Source organism: Dendrobates tinctorius, unplaced genomic scaffold (genome assembly GCF_039654945.1).
Source record: "Dendrobates tinctorius isolate UK_male_01 unplaced genomic scaffold, ASM3965494v1 ptg000367l, whole genome shotgun sequence".
NCBI lineage: Eukaryota > Metazoa > Chordata > Amphibia > Anura > Dendrobatidae > Dendrobates > Dendrobates tinctorius.
This window is the reverse complement of record NW_027362033.1, coordinates 3,181,580-3,199,460: the sequence shown is the minus strand read 5'-3', so window position 1 is coordinate 3,199,460 and position 17,881 is coordinate 3,181,580. Positions and strand designations below refer to the sequence as shown.

The window sequence follows — 17,881 nt, the reverse complement described above, 5'->3', positions numbered from 1 at the left end:
ATGTACACTCCCTGTGCTGTATCCGCACACTCCCCGTATCCTACGTGTACACTGCCTGTGCTGTATCCGCACACTCCCCGTATCCTACGTGTACACTCCCTGTGCTGTATCCACACTCCCCGTATCCTACATGTACACTCCCTGTGCTGTATCCACACACTCCCCATATCCCACTTGGACACTCCCTGTGCTGTATCCCCACACTCCCCGTATCCTACGTGTACACTCCCTGTGCTGTATCCGCACACTCCCCGTATCCTACGTGTACACTCCCTGTGCTGTATCCCCACACTCCCCGTATCCTACGTGTACACTCTCTGTGCTGTATCCACACACTCCCCATATCCCACTTGGACACTCCCTGTGCTGTATCCGCACACTCCCCGTATCCTACGTGTACACTCCCTGTGCTGTATCCGCACACTCCCCGTATCCTACGTGTACACTCCCTGTGCTGTATCCGCACACTCCTTCCACCCTGCTTTAATACTCCATCATTGACCTCATGGCGGACCTTTCTACCTGATGGTGTCATCACAGGTGTCACCCCGAGACATTTCCCTCTCGCTCTGTGCTGTGGGATCTTGCGCCTCCACTCCACCATCAAGCACATATTATAACAGTAGAGACGCCATTAAACATCATAAAACCAGTCTGTAATAAGACTATGATGAACGCGTTTATTACGTTACCAATATTATTTTACAGTCCACATTCCACGTCTGGATCTCATTAATTGTGTTAAAGCAGTGAGAGAAAAAACGGCAAATCTTCCCCAGAAAGTATTGAAAATATGAAACATTTTACTGTGACTTTGGGTAGAAATGATCAAGGTTACTGTCCACATTTCTGGACAAACCGGTAGACAGCTTCCATCATGTGACCACCTTCTGATGGCTCTCGTCCGTGAAATTGTATCTTCTCCCAAAGTTATGGACGATGGATTATAGACCCATCCAAACTCTGTCCGTCAGGGCCATTGTGGCATAGAGGTCTCAAAGGGACTTGCCAAGAGCAGATCTTTGGTCACCGTAATATCTGCTCATAATTGAGATCCAGAGAACCGGACCCACGGGAATCATCTGATAGTTGGGGATTCAAAAGGAGAAGGGATCTTAAATCTGAATTCTACTGAAAATAAAATAAATTAATAAAACAGAAAAGATAAAATAAGTTCATGAGAGATTCAGCTCCTCAGGTTACAAGGAAAGCGGAGAAAGAAAAGTGCATAACATCGGCCAGGTGGCAAGGAGTTATCCAAAACCCTCTAAGGGCTATCTAGAACATGATCGGACTTCATGGTCTATCTCGGGCTCATGAATAAATAGTGGGGTATAAATAATGTAGAGTCTATCACCTTCCTCTGGTTCTAAGATCACCACTTTATGGCTCTAACCTAAATCTTGTACCTAAGGCCACTGAGTCAGGATCATCACAACTCATGTTCTGGACATTGAGGCTCAACGCCATCAGGTGAAGGACGCAACATATGATGAACGGTCCAAGTATCAGTCAGTCATCTCTGTACTTCTACTAGGGCACGGTGGACATCGTTCTATCAGACGGGATTACATAAGAGATGGGAAAAGTATTCACATAATTTAAAAAAAGCAACTTGGAGAATGTCTATCATGTCCACAATGTATAGAAAGTGCAGTATAAAACATTGCTCCTCCACCCTTCACCATGGAGGTCGACACCATATCAATTGCACATTAAAAAGATTTGTTAGACGGGACGGGGAGGTGAAAAGATCATTCCTATGTTAAAAGGTTTTGAAGAGGAGATGAAATATCCAAAAGTCAACACCATCTTGATATTCCGCACATTTAATCAGGTTCTCCAGCTGATCTCAATGTCACCACATTTCGAAGGGTAAACTTGGCAGTGCATTTGGGAAAAGTAGTCCATAAGAGATGAGTTCAGGCTAACTTTAGTAGGAAATGGTCCATCACCAGCTACGTAGGAAGAAATTGTTTGGTCCAACATGTAGAATAGTCCCCTATCGAAAGAAGAGCTGGGAAGGCACCTCATGTCTTCTTCCGTGTACGAGTGTTCATCCTTCACATGAAAAAGGGGTTGATGGAGGAAAGTAATTTCTCTTGGATACTTCATGGTAACATAGAAAACCTCTTGGATCACCATCAAGGTTTCACTGTAAATCCAATGACCAATTCCAAAGATCCACATCCATGTCACCAGAAGTTATGGAGAATCCAGGATATAATGAGTCAATGATCACAAGAGAAGCATTCTACATTGGTGGCACAATGAGGCCGGTCATGGCTGGAAGGAAAGAAAGACAAGGGAATTGATATTTACACCAAGGAGATCTCATAACTCCTACATGTCACACGAGCAAGTCAAGTCAACTTTCCAGAAGAAATAAGATGTCCCCGGCATAATGCCACACTCACAGTCCCACTCTCCAATACATGGCTCAAGTAACGATGGCCAGCCATTGGTGTCACTTACCTTGAAGACTGTTCGCACTGGAGCTGGTACAGGTAGGTGGTGGGGAGTTCTGAGGTCTCACCACGGGTGCAAAAGCGCTCTTCTGCTTGACAGCAGAAATCATATTGACGGGGGAGAAAGAGAAGACGCCGGCAGGAGTGGCTGAGTTTGCACTGGATGGAAGTGTAATGGATGAGGCTCCCAAAGGGGGACTTGCGGGCATAACTGAGGGAAAATAGGGAAAACGTAGTGAAAAAAAGTGCAGGCATATAAAATATGTCATGTTCATGTGGAATCCCTGCCCAGTGGTCTACACTGATGGCAAAGTAGTGGGGCATCATCCTTACTATCAGCCATTAATTCTAGAGATGATGTTTTGATGCCATTTAGTCTTTTGGACACAATCCCGTGATAACCAGAAAGCTGTTGATAGGGCTCTGCTGCACTCACTTGCATATGGAGAATTGGCAGTGGAGCCATTAAGGAAGTTCGGAGAGGCCGGTACTCCCAGACTGGTCATCCCACTTCCTGCATAGCCGTTCATGCTTGACGTGATGGTGTTATAATTGGACTGCTGAGGGGTTGAGCTGGGTACGTAGCCTCGTGGAGAGACACTACTTGTGTTCCTAACGTAACCTGAAAGAGAAGGAATATAAATTACCTCGGGGAAGAAAAATCAAAACCTGACAGAGCTGGCCAAGGTCCATAGCTCTATGTAGACAATCCACAGAAATTAAATCGGATCACCAAGGAGGAAAACTTGTGAAATTGTGGAAATCACAGAATGAAGAGGCTACTGATACTCAAATGATGAAAAAATGGAAACAACATGATCACAACCTCTGGATTTCTTCAGTCTGGAGCTTGACCCTCGTGCAGAAACTAAAGCACATCCAGCACTGGCCTCCAGCGCCTCATGCAGAAATCCCGGCACCTCCGGCCTCAGCTGCTATCACTGAGGTTATTAATGGTCGTCTGAGGAAGGTTCAGCCGCTGATTGTACAATCAGGAACCATTGCTGGCAGCTCCCTTTGTGGCCTTGTGCTTATGAATTGAAGAACAGTTTGTGTGACACTTTGGAAAAATACTCGCACCACGAGTTCCACCAAGAAATCAATGTGACGCCGAGCTATTTGCTCATATAGAATAAAAGCTGGAGGGGTCCGGTACCATTCATAATTTCCCCCCCGCACCATAATCCAGGAGTAGGACCGATGTGATGTTCCTTTGTCACAATCTGCATAGTGTTGCCAACATGATGTCCTAACCAATCTACGACTATTATTGCACGAAAACAAAAGCGGGACTCATCGCTGAAGTAGATGGACACCAATTCCAGCCTCCATTACCCTCTTGCTCTTCTCCATGATAGGTTTCTGGAGGGTCACAACCTGTCTTCTCCGAACATCTCCATGAGACCAGGTTGCCGGTGGGTCCCAATCCTGGCTTTCCCAAATGCATCCATAGGATTAGTGATGGTCAATGGAGCAGAACTGTATTCCTCCAGCTAGTGCAGAGGTTTTTTAAGCTAGCATGCTGTAGAATGTCAAATCTGTGTTCCCCTTGATGGTGCCATGGTGCTTTGACTGTAGTTCTGTAGAGTCTCTCTTTATGGAGCCATGGTGTCCTGGCTTTAATTTTATAGTTTGTTTTTGCAGAAGGATAGCAATCCTCTTTTACACCCACATCTGTAGTTCAGATCATCATCCAACAGTCGGGGGGGGGGGGAATGAAATTAACTCTCAATGTTTGAGTATTTAATCAATTTGCATAGTTTGTACCCCCTCTGTTTTTCAAGTCAACAAGGTACAGGATCCCACACACAACAGTCAATCAACATATTGTCAACCATCGATTGTTCAATGACCCTGCTTCCAGTTCTCCAAAGATAGTAACATAATAACTGTAGGAACTGATAAAAGAGGTAAACAGCAGGCATTCAACAATACACAAGCATCAATTTCCAGAGACAACGTTTGGACTCGTATGACAGAAGTCTATGGTTCTTGACCCACCGAAGAAAAATACATCAATTCAATAGTCAACGTTCAGACAATAGCCTAAGTCTCCTGACCTATTGAAATTATATGATGGGCATAATTAAGATTAAATACTGCATCATCACATTGCTGGAATCAGGATTTAGTTCAGCTCACCCCTCATTGATGCTGCAGCAAGGTCCAAGCAAGGACACGTCTCCACTAGGACGTCTTGGAATACTTCATAGAAAAAGGAAAGTCCAGCTCAAGGAGTAAAATCCAGAATTTTCTTTATTTATTTCATTAAAATACAAGCATGGATGTATTTGAATCTGAGTCTAAGAGCGTATACCGCTCGAAACGCGTACAGAACCTCCTGGGCACTCTCTGTGCGGCTATCCCATGTCAGGGTAAAAACCGCAATGATGACTATAGCAGCAATGCTTGTATTTTAATTAAATAGATAAAGAAAATTCTGGATTTTACTCCTTTGGCACCTGAAATTACCTCAGCCTTCAGCTTTCTAGCTGAGCCTCGTTTGTTTTTCTCCACTAGACTTAGGGGCCGGCTCCCTCACTGTGGCCTGGTCCTTCCACGTCTGGACACAGGCCCCACAGATGGCTTTCCGCACTATTCGTGCCCCAAGGATCCCTTCTTTCCTGTCTAGGAGCGTATTCAAGATGTTTCTCCCTTCTCTCACCCTCACTGCTCTCACGTCAGTTCTGCTCTTCCGCTGTCCTGCCACAGACTGCCTCTTTCTAGAACAATCTATTTACCTCAGGACTAGCTCCTCCCACTGTCACCTCTCTTTCACTGATTGGATGTCCTCTATCACTCCACTTCCTAAGCTCCTCCCCTTCTACCTACCTTCATCACTAACTCCCCAACACCCTTTCCTAGCCAGCCTGGTGTGTGTTGGGTGCGAGTGTTAAGAGTCCTGCGTGGTGCTCCCTCCTTACCTAAGGGTGGGATACCACACCTCTGGATGAGGTGCAGTACCTCTGTGGCGACTGGACCCTCAGGAGCGCCACACATTCACTCTGGTATTCTTCACAAGGCCGAGCCGATGGGCTTGGACCTGCTGGCGTCTGAAACCTGCTGTGTATGCCTCACCTATGGTTTCACAAGTCCACTGCAGCTCCCTCAGATCTTCCGGGCTAAGTAGTATTCCACCGCTGCCACTAAGTGCAATAACCGGAGGATCAGTGGCTGCTCTTGTCCAATGGTCTGAAACCGCATGGACCAGAGCTTATCCCACTGAAACGCCCGCACACCTTACCCATGGGGCAGAATACTACTCAGACAACACAGGATGAGGGTAAAACAGTGTGGCGATACTTTATTGAACCAACAGGCAATAACTTATAGAACAGTCCCAGCAAATACCCAAGGCGGTACAAAGTACAGAGCCAAATCCTTCCAATGAGTCGCCGGGAGTAGAGCAGCTCCGACTTTGGGGGTTGACTATCCCCATCAGTGGCACCCTGCTTTAACCACAGAGTGGAGGTAATGACATTGAGGCACATGGCCAGATGAATGGATGGTCACAACTTGGCTTCTCCGACCGTCTCCATGGGGTCAGGTGACCGGTGTGTTCCAATCCTAGCTATCCCAAAATGCATCCATGGGTCAGGTGACTGGAGGGTACAACTTGGCTTCTCTGAACTTCTATATGGTGCCAGATGACTGGTGGGTCCCAATGCTGGCTTCTCCAAATGCATAAATGGGGCCAGATGACCGGTGGGTCCCAATGCTGGCTTCTCCAAATGCATAAATGGGGCCAGATGACCAGTGGGTCCCAATTTGCATTTGCTTCTCCAGATGCAAAAATGGGACCAGGTGACGGAGGGTTCCAAACCTGGCTTCCCTAAATGCATCCATGGGTTCATTGATGGTCAATGGAGCAAATCTGTATTCCTTCCGCTAGGGCCGAGGTCCTTTAAGCTGACATCCTTTAGAATGTCAAATCTGTATTCCCGTTGATGGTGCCATGGCGCCTTGGCTGTAGTTCTGTAGAGTCTCTCTTTATGGAGCCATGGTGTCCTGGCTGTAATTTTGTAGAGTCTTTTCCTTTTGTTTTTGCTTAAGGATTGTAATCCCATTTTATATCCACATCTGTGGTTCACGACATCATCCACAGGTTAGAGGGGAAGTGGGATGAGAATAACTCTCATTGTTTAAGTATATAATCAATCTGCATAGTTTGCAGGTAAACAAGCTACATGGACTTATACAATGGCTAATCAATATATTAGCAAATATCGATTGTTCAGTGATCCCTGTCCTCCAAAGACAGTAACACAACAACTGTAAAAGCTGATATAAGAGGTAAACAACAGCCATTCAAAAACTCACAAACATCCATTTCCAGGGCCAACATTCAGATTCATATCACAACAGTCTATGGTTCTTCACCCACAGAAGAAAAACACAAATTCTACAGTCAACATTAAGACAATGTTCTATGTCTCCCTGCCTACTGAAATTATGTGTCTGGCATAATTAAGATTAAATGAGGTGTCGTCACATACTGAAATTTCAATGTTGAGGAGTGAATATCATCATCAGTGAGTGGTTATGGGATAAAGCTCTTCTGCTTTCTTTACCTTGATCAGAATTCTGGGAAGATTCGGCAATATTGATGGCCAGCTGACTTCCAAACGTGTTGATGCCCATCATGCCAGTATGGGGATGGTTGGTGGTTAGTGAGGAGAGCTGGTTGGAGTTTCGGGGTACGCAGTACAGGGCTTCAGCAATGTCTGCAACTCTTTTTAGAATAATATCCTGGGGGAATAAAAAAGGTCTGATGTTAATTGTGTATCATTATGTCAGAGGTTTACACCTAGATAGATTACAACTGCTCAATGATGGTCAAAAATGAACTCCTAAAGAAGAAGAAAATCAGGGTACTCAATGGACTTCAGGATACATCTGGCCATACCTATTAGGTGTATGTGCATAGATCCTAAAAATCTGGATGGAACCGACTGATAATGTCTATAGGTACAGGTGACAGTGCCTCAACATCTGCAGTCCTCCACAAGTGATAATTGCCAGCAATTTCATTTCATCCTAGCTTGAACCAGATGATTGTGACCACTGATGGGGAACAAACTCGGCCCTTGAGTAAGAAAGACCCATAATGCTTTCACTCAATCACAGATTTACCTGGTTATTGTGCGGCATTCCATATAATGCTTCCACCAGGTCAGCTGCTCTCTTTAACAAGACCTCCTGAAGACAAGAGTAGAGTGAGGTTGATTAACATGGCTTTAGTTAAAAACAATTGGAAAGTTAAAGAGCAATAGACCTTGATCTACAGAGTGACCTCAGAATGGGGACCAGCAGACCTTAATCTGTATGGTGACCTCACCTCACGTGGGCACCAATAGACCTTGATCTACAGAGTGACCTCAGAGTGGGGACCAGCAGACCTTAATCTGTATGGTGACCTCACCTCACGTGGGCACCAATAGACCTTGATCTACAGAGTGACCTCACAGTGGGGACCAGCAGACCTTAATCTGTATGGTGACCTCACCTCACGTGGGCACCAATAGACCTTGATCTACAGAGTGACCTCAGAGTGGGGACCAGCAGACCTTAATCTGTATGGTGACCTCACCTCACGTGGGCACCAATAGACCTTGATCTACAGAGTGACCTCAGAGTGGGGACCACCAGACCTTAATCTGTATGGTGACCTCACCTCACGTGGGCACCAATAGACCTTGATCTACAGAGTGACCTCAGAGTGGGGACCAGCAGACCTTAATCTGTATGGTGACCTCACCTCACGTGGGCACCAATAGACCTTGATCTACAGAGTGACCTCAGAGTGGGGACCAGCAGACCTTAATCTGTATGGTGACCTCACCTCACGTGGGCACCAATAGACCTTGATCTACAGAGTGACCTCAGAGTGAGACCCATTGTATCTCAACCTGCTTCTAGACCTCAGAGTGAGACCAGCAGATCTTAGAATGGTGAACTCACCTCACGTGGGCACCAATAGACCTTAATCTACAGAGTGACCTCAGAGTAAGACCCATTGTATCTCAACCTGCTTCTAGACCTCAGCATGAGATCAGCAGATCTTAGAATGGTGACCTCATGTGGGTACCAATAGACCTTGACCTACAGAGTGACCTCAGAGTGAGACCCATTGTATCTCAACCTGCTTCTAGACCTCAGAGTGAGACCAGCAGATCTTAGAATGGTGACCTCATGTGGGTACCAATAGATCTACAGAGTGACCTCAGAGTGGGGACCCATTGTATCTCAACCGGCTTGTAGACCTCAGACTGGGGACCGGCAGACCTTAATCTTCCAGGGCGACCTCAGAGTGGGAACCCAGCTTATCTCAACCCACATATACTGTAGACCTCAAGGTGAAGACCAGTAGAACTTTATCTACAGCTTAAATGGTCACTGTTGTTTCAAAAAACCTTGCATAAATCAATAATACAATCTTTGCAATATACTTTAAAAGAGAAACATGCTGCTTTCTCCCCTTACACACCACTTCTCTTTCTAACAGAGTCATCCATTCTAAAAACAAAATGCTAAAATCTGCCCTTCTTAAGACAACATGGACTGCCAGCTTACTGAGGTATCAGATTAGAGCTGACTTTCTAGTAAGTGTTTTATTTTACCCCAATACTGGATTCACACCTACACTTCTCAGTACTGCTGCATAATTGCTTGGTGCCGAACCTTGTAAGTGTTTGTCTCACTCTAGTGCTGATTTCTCAGATGCACTGCCCAGTACTGCTGTAGAATGTTCTACCATGCTGAGGCACCTGGTGTTTATCTCAATCTAGTGCTCTACTCTCAGCTACACTGCTCAGTACTGCTGTAGAATGTTCAGCAAGCTGCTGCACCTGGTGTTTATCTCACTCTTGTGCTGAATTCTCGCTACACTGTTCAGGACTGCTGTAGAACGTTCTCCTGGCAAATGTTTATCTCACTCAAGTGCTGAATTCTCAGCTACAATGCTAAGCACTTCTGTAGAGTGTTCTCCATGCTGCTGTACCTGATGTTTATCTCACTCTAGTGCAAAATCCTCAGCTACAATGCTCAGTACTGCTGTAGAATGTTGTGAAGAAACTGGATTATATCTTAATTACTCAGATGACTATTTTAAGCAAAACAAGAAGAATTGACTTTTTATCTGTATGCTTTTGGATTTAAGTGTTGATTTCTGTTTGGTTAAGAAAACAGACTTTTGTTTGTGTTAGCCTGCAATATAGATTTGTTAGCTAATATTTGATATAACATAGTGTGCTCTTATCCTTGATGAATAGTGAGGTCTGCTGATTTGCTAATTATACAATGTCTAACCCAGATAGTTTGTTGATTTTTAAAACAGAGGAGAAAAATCTATGCAAGCAGATTACATAATCAAATAAGGCAACGTGGTGGTCACCATTCTTCTCCTTATCTGTTTGGGTGGACTGAAAGACACTGGTTAAATCTTAAAATAGGTTACATGCTTCTGTATAAAGAGACAGAGAGACTGGGAGAAAGCAACACAGCCGGACATTCTGAAAAACACCCAACGGACGAGAGACAGGACAGCAGCCAATTCATCATGGCTCCATCACGAGGGACACGGATCTATGATTCTATAGGAAACAACCTAGGGGTTTTTGGCTCCATATGGAAGAATACAGATCTGCTCCATTGAGCATCGCTGAACCATGGAACCGTTTGGAGAAAGCCAGGATTGGGACCAGCTAGTCGCCTGGCTCCATGGAGATGTTCGGATAAGCCAGGTGGTGACTCTCGTGTCAACTGGCTTTGGACCTTGTACGGACTCTATGGACTGTCATCTCCCTATGCTTGTCGCTACCTCCTCTGTGTGTGTGTGGCACAGGTGGGGTAGCTGACCCTGGGAAATCGGACGTAACATCTGCCATTATCCCGGCGGGTCAGCGGAAGGTTGAGACTCTATCAGGGGCACCATCTTATGGAATAAAGCATTGCCACACTATTTTACCCTCATGCTGCGTTGTCTGAGTTACGCCCACGTTAACTGGAGAGTGGGCGTTAGGCGGGATGATCCCTGATTCATGCGGTTCTGGCTAGTGGACTTCGGCGCCCGCCGACCCACCCGTTTCCCCACAAATGTCCTCCATGCTGCTGCACCTGGTGTTTATCTCACTCTTTTGCTGAATTCTCAGCTACACTGCTCAGTATTGCTGTATAATGTCCTCCATGCTGCTGCACCTGGTAAATGTTTATCTCACTCTAGTGCTGAATTCTCCGCTACACTGCCCAGTACTGCTGTATAATGTCCTCCATGCTGCTGCACCTGGTAAATGTTTCTCTCACTCTAGTGCTGAATTCTCAGCTACACTGGCCAGTACTGCTGTATAATGTCTTCCAAGCTGCTGCACCTGGTAAATGTTTATCTCACTCTAGTGCTTAATTCCCAGCTACACTGCCCAGTACTGCTGCATAATGTCTTCCAAGCTGCTGCACCTGGTAAATGTTTATCTCACTGACTCACTCTAGTGCTGAATTCTCAGCTACACTGCCCAGTACTGCTGTATAATGTCCTCCATGCTGCTGCACCTGGTAATTGTTTATCTCACTCTAGTGCTGAATTCTCAGCTACACTGGCCAGTACTGCTGTATAATGTCTTCAAAGCTGCTGCACCTGGTAAATGTTTATCTCACTCTAGTGTTAATTCTCAGCTACACTGCCCAGTACTGCTGCATAATGTCTTCCAAGCTGCTGCACCTGGTAAATGTTTATCTCACTCTAGTGCTGAATTCTCAGCTACACTGCCCAGTACTGCTGTATAATGTCCTCCATGCTGCTGCACCTGGTAAATGTTTATCTCACTCTAGTGCTGAATTCTCAGCTACACTGCCCAGTACTGCTGTATAATGTCTTCCATGCTGCTGCTTCTGAACATGTGCTGCATAAAGACATGAGAGCAGGAATCCCTCATGTCTCGGGCTAATGTATATTGGACATCATAGAAGGTAGGCTCCACCCACTAGCTCACAAACAAGTGAAAAAGAAAGAGCTTGCAGAGGTGAAAACTGTATGAATGTTATATGATGGCAGGAACAATGATATTCCTCATCTACATGACCATGGCAGTTTGTTCTGGACCGTCACCTGGAACAACAGGTGAGCTTTAATCTTTGAGCTATAGACTGACCTCAGAGTGGGGACTTGAAATTCAGACTTACCTCGTTGGGTCACTATTCTCCTGGCTTATACACAAGAATGGGGGAACCATCTAATCACCGGTTTGTGGTTGAGTGTGTCGATACCAGGAGGCGATGAGCGAGTGTGTGATGTGACCTCAAGGCCATAAATAAATTTGTGTGGGATCTGTACCCTTCTCTGTAATCACATCATATTTCTAGGTGGGTCCCTAAATTACTCATGAGCTCTAGAAGGACCCTTCAAAGATCTACAACCCTGGAATGGCAATGACTCGGATTCCATCTACTGTTCTAAAGGGAAATTCAAACTCAACTTGACCAGTCATAAAGACCATTTGGTCCTTCAGGTCCAACTGCGAAGATTCAATAAGGCGGAGTTTTCATTTAATGGGTTATTCTGTCAAAAAGTCCACACGTTGGAGGTTGTGATTCCGTTCAGGTCTGGCGGACCAAGAACTTCTACTTTCCTGGGCGTCTTCATTTGTACTTTTGATCTCTGATCACAACCTTGAAGCCTCAGATCCATCTATATCCTGCCGTGCTTATTTCATTACCCCTCTTTAAGTACTTCAGCTTTCCTTCCCACCCCCCGGCGCGCACTCATCGCATAAGACGATACATTAGACTTCCATTACTTCTTCCGTCTCAGTCCTATCAATCGAAGATCACACCGAGGCTGAGCTCGACGCCTCAATCAGCCGCTAATTGTATTCATCAATGTCCGCAGGGAGCGGGGTGCGGCGCCTTCACTTAGGGCCCAATCTACTTAGTAACCACTTCTTTGATGGTCATAATGTAAAAAGTGGATTATGTGTAATGTGAAATTATTGACCCCAGAGTGATTATCCTGGAGCAGGAGATGTGGAGCACACAGCTGTAATGTAATATTGTATCTATACTCTAGACACACCACAAGCTGCAGTCACAGCCGCTGCCTCCTTGCCGGCTCTCAGGAGCCGCACCTTCACTTAACGGTGATTACACAGAGCACCACTAATCTGATGATGCGGTGAGTGAAGTTATAGGAGCTCAGGCACAGAGGTGAGATCAGACACTAACAGGAGGAGGTGAGCTGTGACGTCACCTATTGTGAAGGGTGGATCCTGTGTTATCACCTGTATATAGAGGTGTTATCAGACATTGTACAGGAGGAGGCGGTGAGCTGTGACATCAGCTATTGTGGATCTTGTGTTATCTGCTGTATATAGAGGAGTTATCAGACACTGTACAGGAGGAGGAGGTGAGCTGTGACATCATCTATTGTGGATCCTGTGTTATATCCTGTATAATGTATAGAGATGCTATCAATCATTGTGCAGGAGGAGGTGAGCTGTGACATCACCTATTGTGATTGGTGGATCCTCTGTTATATGCTCTGCTGTATGCAGATGTGTGTGAAGATCTGAGGTTGTGGGTTGTAATCACCTAGGCAGGTTGACAATACAATTATTCTTATTCCTTACATCCATGGTTTTACAACAAATCCAGATAGATGGCCAAAATACAATGTCCTCAGTCCACAAGGTCCCCTCCCCGGAGCCGATAGTCCCACTGCCCCTGTACCAGGCGATACTCACTGTCTCCCAACTTTTGGTTGGCCCACAGATTTCGGATCTCCCGTCAGTATAGTCTGTAGTCACAGTCCAGGCTCCTCCATACAACAAATAACACAACCGACGTCCATGTCTCCAGGAGAAACAATCCTTAAGAAAGTTCCTTAAATCCAGATGACAGATCCCTCAGCCGTAGCAGAGGAACCAGCCCAGCTGGCAACCGATCTCGAAGACTCCATAGGCCAGCCATCCATGGCTCCAGAACCTCATCCTAGATCCTCAACATCACTCCAACAACTCCCTGACGAGACATGTGACTTTTTGTTCTCCCTTACTGGAATCAGTGCCCAAGATGGGCAGAAGTGTTCACACCCTCCTCAAAGAATGAGAAACGTTCCATCACCTGTGTGAGAACCCTGTGCTGACTCCATTGGGTCTACTATCCCCAACCAGAGTGCCTGGACAACCAGGGAATGGCAGAGATCCTTGATTACCGATCTCCTGTCCGGCCTCAGGCTCCTCTCCCTCTGCTTACTGTTGAGGCGAGATGGATGGGAGAGACTGAGTAACTATACGCGAACAGCGCCATCCACTGGACCACAGTAGCTCCGCACCTCCCATGGGTCAACCCTGATTACGGCGATCAGTACGGGATGTCGGCTGGAGCGCCTCCCACCCGATATGAGCAAGATCAATTCATGTGAGAATGAATCATCCCAGAAGATGAGAATCGTGAACGTCTGGTGAAAGAGCTCTCGCCATGGAATGGGGTGTAAGGAGGAAAAGCGGGCTGTGGGTCCCGAACCACTGAGACCGCGCCTCTGAAATTGAGGACGGAGATGACCCATGACCCGCAGAGAGGGGGCGTGGTGAGTCACGGGAAGAGGGAGAGAGTTCCCACCGCAGGGAAGAGAGAGCAGGGACCGGCTGCGCGCCGCGGAGAGAGACAGACTGCAGAGTAGAGACCCAGGACGGGTGTAGGAGTGAGTGTGCAGAGAGACGGGCGCTGAGGGAAGCGTCGCGGAGTGGCTGACCAAATTCCAGCGGGCGTACAGAGAGTCAGGCGCCAAGTGAAGCATTGCGGTGCGGGCACAAGTATTGGCGGGTGCACAGGAAAGCGCACGCCGAGTGGAGAGTTGTGCGGAGCTGCGCTCTTCGGCTCTGCAGCTCAACGGACTAATGGCTCAGCGGGCAAAACCGGTGACCGCCCGCTGCCGCCAGAAGCGGGACCGTGTGTTAGGCGGGGAAGCCTGAAGATGCACCAACGGCCACCACCGGCATCCCATCACCCATCCGACTGCAAGCGTGTAAAGGACAGCGGAGCCACCATAGGATGAACCTGATAGAGACTGCGGCGTTATTTAACCCCTTGTTGGCTCCCTGCGAGGAGAACCCCTAATGTGGTAATTAAAGCCCACCCTTGTTAACCCTTGCTCTGCGCCTCTGTGTTACTGCATCCGTGTACCTGCTTTATACTGTCACTGAATGGAAACGTTGATTCCTGAGGATGAACTGATAAAAGACAACAATATCGATGTAACCGGTGCTGGAAAAGTCTGCACCCTCAGAGCCGCGGACTCCGCTCTATGGCCATTGGTCCATTAGTCTTCAGAACAAGGCCAGCTCCTCACAAGGTGTTATCAGTCATTGTACAGGAGGAGGAGGAGGTGAGCTGTGACCTCACCTATTGTGCATGATGGATCTTGTGCTGTCAGTGTAGTGACAGAATACTGATGTCCGGGGCAGGAATGATGGCAATGACTGTATACCTGCTGGATCAGCAGAGGCATGAGGGATGGTGGATAGCAAAGACACTGAGTATCGGGCTCTCTGGGACCGGGCATGGTCCTGACAACCTTACAGGTCACATCCGGAGCCCAGCAATAGCTCATTACAATGATGACCAATAATGACTCCACTGAGGACGATACCAGGACACTACACAGAATCCAACACATGGAGGGAACACGGAGGTTAGAGGGTCTCAGGTGCAGCCCCGGGGCCCCGCGATCGGCACAAATGGTAGATCGTGTGCTGGTCTGGAGACAACATCGGGGCCCTTCACGGCCTCTTGCTTCAGGTTCTCTGCATCCTTAGTAAATAGCATAATGTAATGGTCTTGTCCAGCAAACCGGGAGTTAAACACTGGAGGACCGGGGGGGGGGGGGGGGGGGGAGGTGTTGTCGCCATCACCGTGCTCAAAGCATTTATCATTGTTAGGGACCTGTCTCCACTTTATTCCCTGCAACTCCTCTCTCTGGTCACTTCTCATCACAAGGCAGAAATCTTACAGATCTAACCCCCGCTCTGCTGCAGGGAAAGCCACGGGCGCAGATCCAGGCAGAGGCACCAGTATATGACCACAGAGCCAAGCGTCGGTGTATGACCACAGAGCCAAGCGTCGGTGTATGACCACAGAGCCAAGCGTCGGTGTATGACCACAGAGCCAAGCGTCGGTGTATGACCACAGAGCCAAGCGTCGGTGTATGACCACAGAGCCAAGTGTCGGTGTATGACCACAGAGCCAAGTGTCGGTCTATGACCACAGAGCCAAGTGTCGGTGTATGACCACAGAGCCAAGCGTCGGTGTATGACCACAGAGCCAAGTGTCGGTGTATGACCACAGAGCCAAGTGTCGGTGTATGACCACAGAGGCAAGGCGCCAGTATATGACCACAGAGCCAAGCGTCTGTGTATGACCACAGAGCCAAGTGTCGGTGTATGACCACAGAGCCAAGTGTAGGTGTATGACCACAGAGACCAGGCGCCAGTATATGACCACAGACCCAAGCGTCGGTGTATGACCACAGACCCAAGCGTTGGTACATGACCACAGAGCCATGCGTCGGTATATGACCACAGAGCCCAGGCGTCGGTGTATGATCACAGAGCCCAGGCGTCGGTGTATGATCACAGAGCCCAGGCGTCGGTGTATGATCACAGAGCCCAGGCGTCGGTGTATGATCACAGAGCCCAGGCGTCGGTGTATGATCACAGAGCCCAGGCGTCGGTGTATGATCACAGAGCCCAGGCGTCGGTGTATGATCACAGAGCCCAGGCGTCGGTGTATGACCACAGAGGCCAAGCGTCAGTGTATGACCACAGATCCTAGGCGCCAGTATATGGCCAAAGACCCAAGCGTCGGTGTATGAACTAGAGCCTATCTGCCAGTGTATGACCACAGAGCCAAGCGTCGGTGTATGACCACAGAGCCTATCTGCCAGTGTATGACCACAGAGCCCAGGAATCAGTGTATGACCGGTGTATGACTACAGACCCAAGCGTCGGTGTATGACCACAGAGCCTATCTGCCAGTGTATGACCACAGAGCCAAGCGTCGAAGTATGACCACAGAGCCTATCTGCCAGTGTATGACCACAGAGCCTATCTGCCAGTGTATGACCACAGAGCCTATCTGCCAGTGTATGACCACAGAGCCCAGGAATCAGTGTATGACCGGTGTATGACTACAGACCCAAGCGTCGGTGTATGACCACAGAGCCTATCTGCCAGTGTATGACCACAGAGCCCAGGAATCAGTGTATGACCGGTGTATGACTACAGACCCAAGCGTCGGTGTATGACCACAGAGCCCATGTGTCGCTGTGTGACCACAGATCCAAGCATCGGTGCATGACCACAGAACCCAGGCGTCGGTGAATGACCACAGACCCAAGCGTCGGTGTATGACCACAGACCAAAGTGTCGCTGTGTGACCGCAGACCCAAGCGTCGGTGTACAGTGCCTTGCAAAAGTATTCGGCCCCCTGGAACTTTTCAGCCTTCTCCCACATATCGTGCTTCAAACATAAAGATACCAAATGTAAATTTTTGGTGAAGAATCAACAACAAGTGGGACACAATTGTGAAGTTGAACGAAATTTATTGGTTATTTTATATTTTTTTTGAAAAACAAAAACTGAAAAGTGGGGCGTGCCTTCTTATTCGGCCCGAGTACTTGGGAAAAGGATTGAAAAGTTTCAGGGGGCTGAATACTTTCGCAAGGCACTGTAACTCTTAAAAGGGAATCTCCACCTCAGTAGCACCATGGGATCAGACGTGTAATTTCTGGCAGGATGCTTCTAGAATGTTCTATTTTACTTCCCTTTTAGAAGTTTGGCGGCCCCTACGGAGGGTGCACTATATATAGTAGTATAACTCTATTGTGACACCTGCACATGGACCTGATACATATGGTGAGGAGCCTGGCTGTATGGGGTGCAGTGGGGTCAGTCGGAGGTATCAGAGCCCCCAGACCATCCTGCTGTGACCAGTAGAGAGATCCATAAATAAATGTTTTTGCTGCTTGGTCTTGTCTCCGTTTGATGAATGGCTCCAATTAGTAAGCAGCTTTACACTGTCATTCCTGATCAGAAGACCTTGTATCCCACAGGAAGCTGAACCAGACTGGAGACATCACTGATCATGGTGAGCACGGACGACACGAGAGGGTGACGAGACATGACAGTGTGATGTGTACGAAGAACAGAAGACTACACTGGAGAAGAGCAAGACATTACCGGCAACATTGATAGAACCGGAGAGAGAGATCAACAGTGAAAACGGGATCAGCCAATTATCAGAGCAGGAGCGAGAGATCAATAGCCAATGATCAAAACTAGAGCAAGAAATCAACACCAACAGCGAGAGCAGGAACGGCCAATGATGAAAACCAGAGCAAGAAATCAACACCAACAGCGAGAGCAGA

At 47.4% G+C, this 17,881-nt stretch overlaps 1 protein-coding gene across 1 annotated transcript in view; it reads right to left on the bottom strand.

Moving 5' to 3' along the window:
* Positions 1–660: 660 nt before the first annotated feature.
* Positions 661–17,881, bottom strand: part of EBF4 (EBF family member 4) — a 208,346-nt gene continuing 191,125 nt past the window's right edge. The window contains exons 12-16 of the mRNA XM_073562825.1: positions 7,602–7,667; positions 7,040–7,217; positions 2,905–3,090; positions 2,476–2,679; positions 661–2,286 (exon numbers count right to left, since the gene is read on the bottom strand). Of these exons, the coding sequence (XP_073418926.1) occupies positions 2,255–2,286; positions 2,476–2,679; positions 2,905–3,090; positions 7,040–7,217; positions 7,602–7,667 (666 nt within the window). The 3' untranslated portion in view covers positions 661–2,254. The remainder of the gene's footprint in view (positions 2,287–2,475; positions 2,680–2,904; positions 3,091–7,039; positions 7,218–7,601; positions 7,668–17,881) is intronic.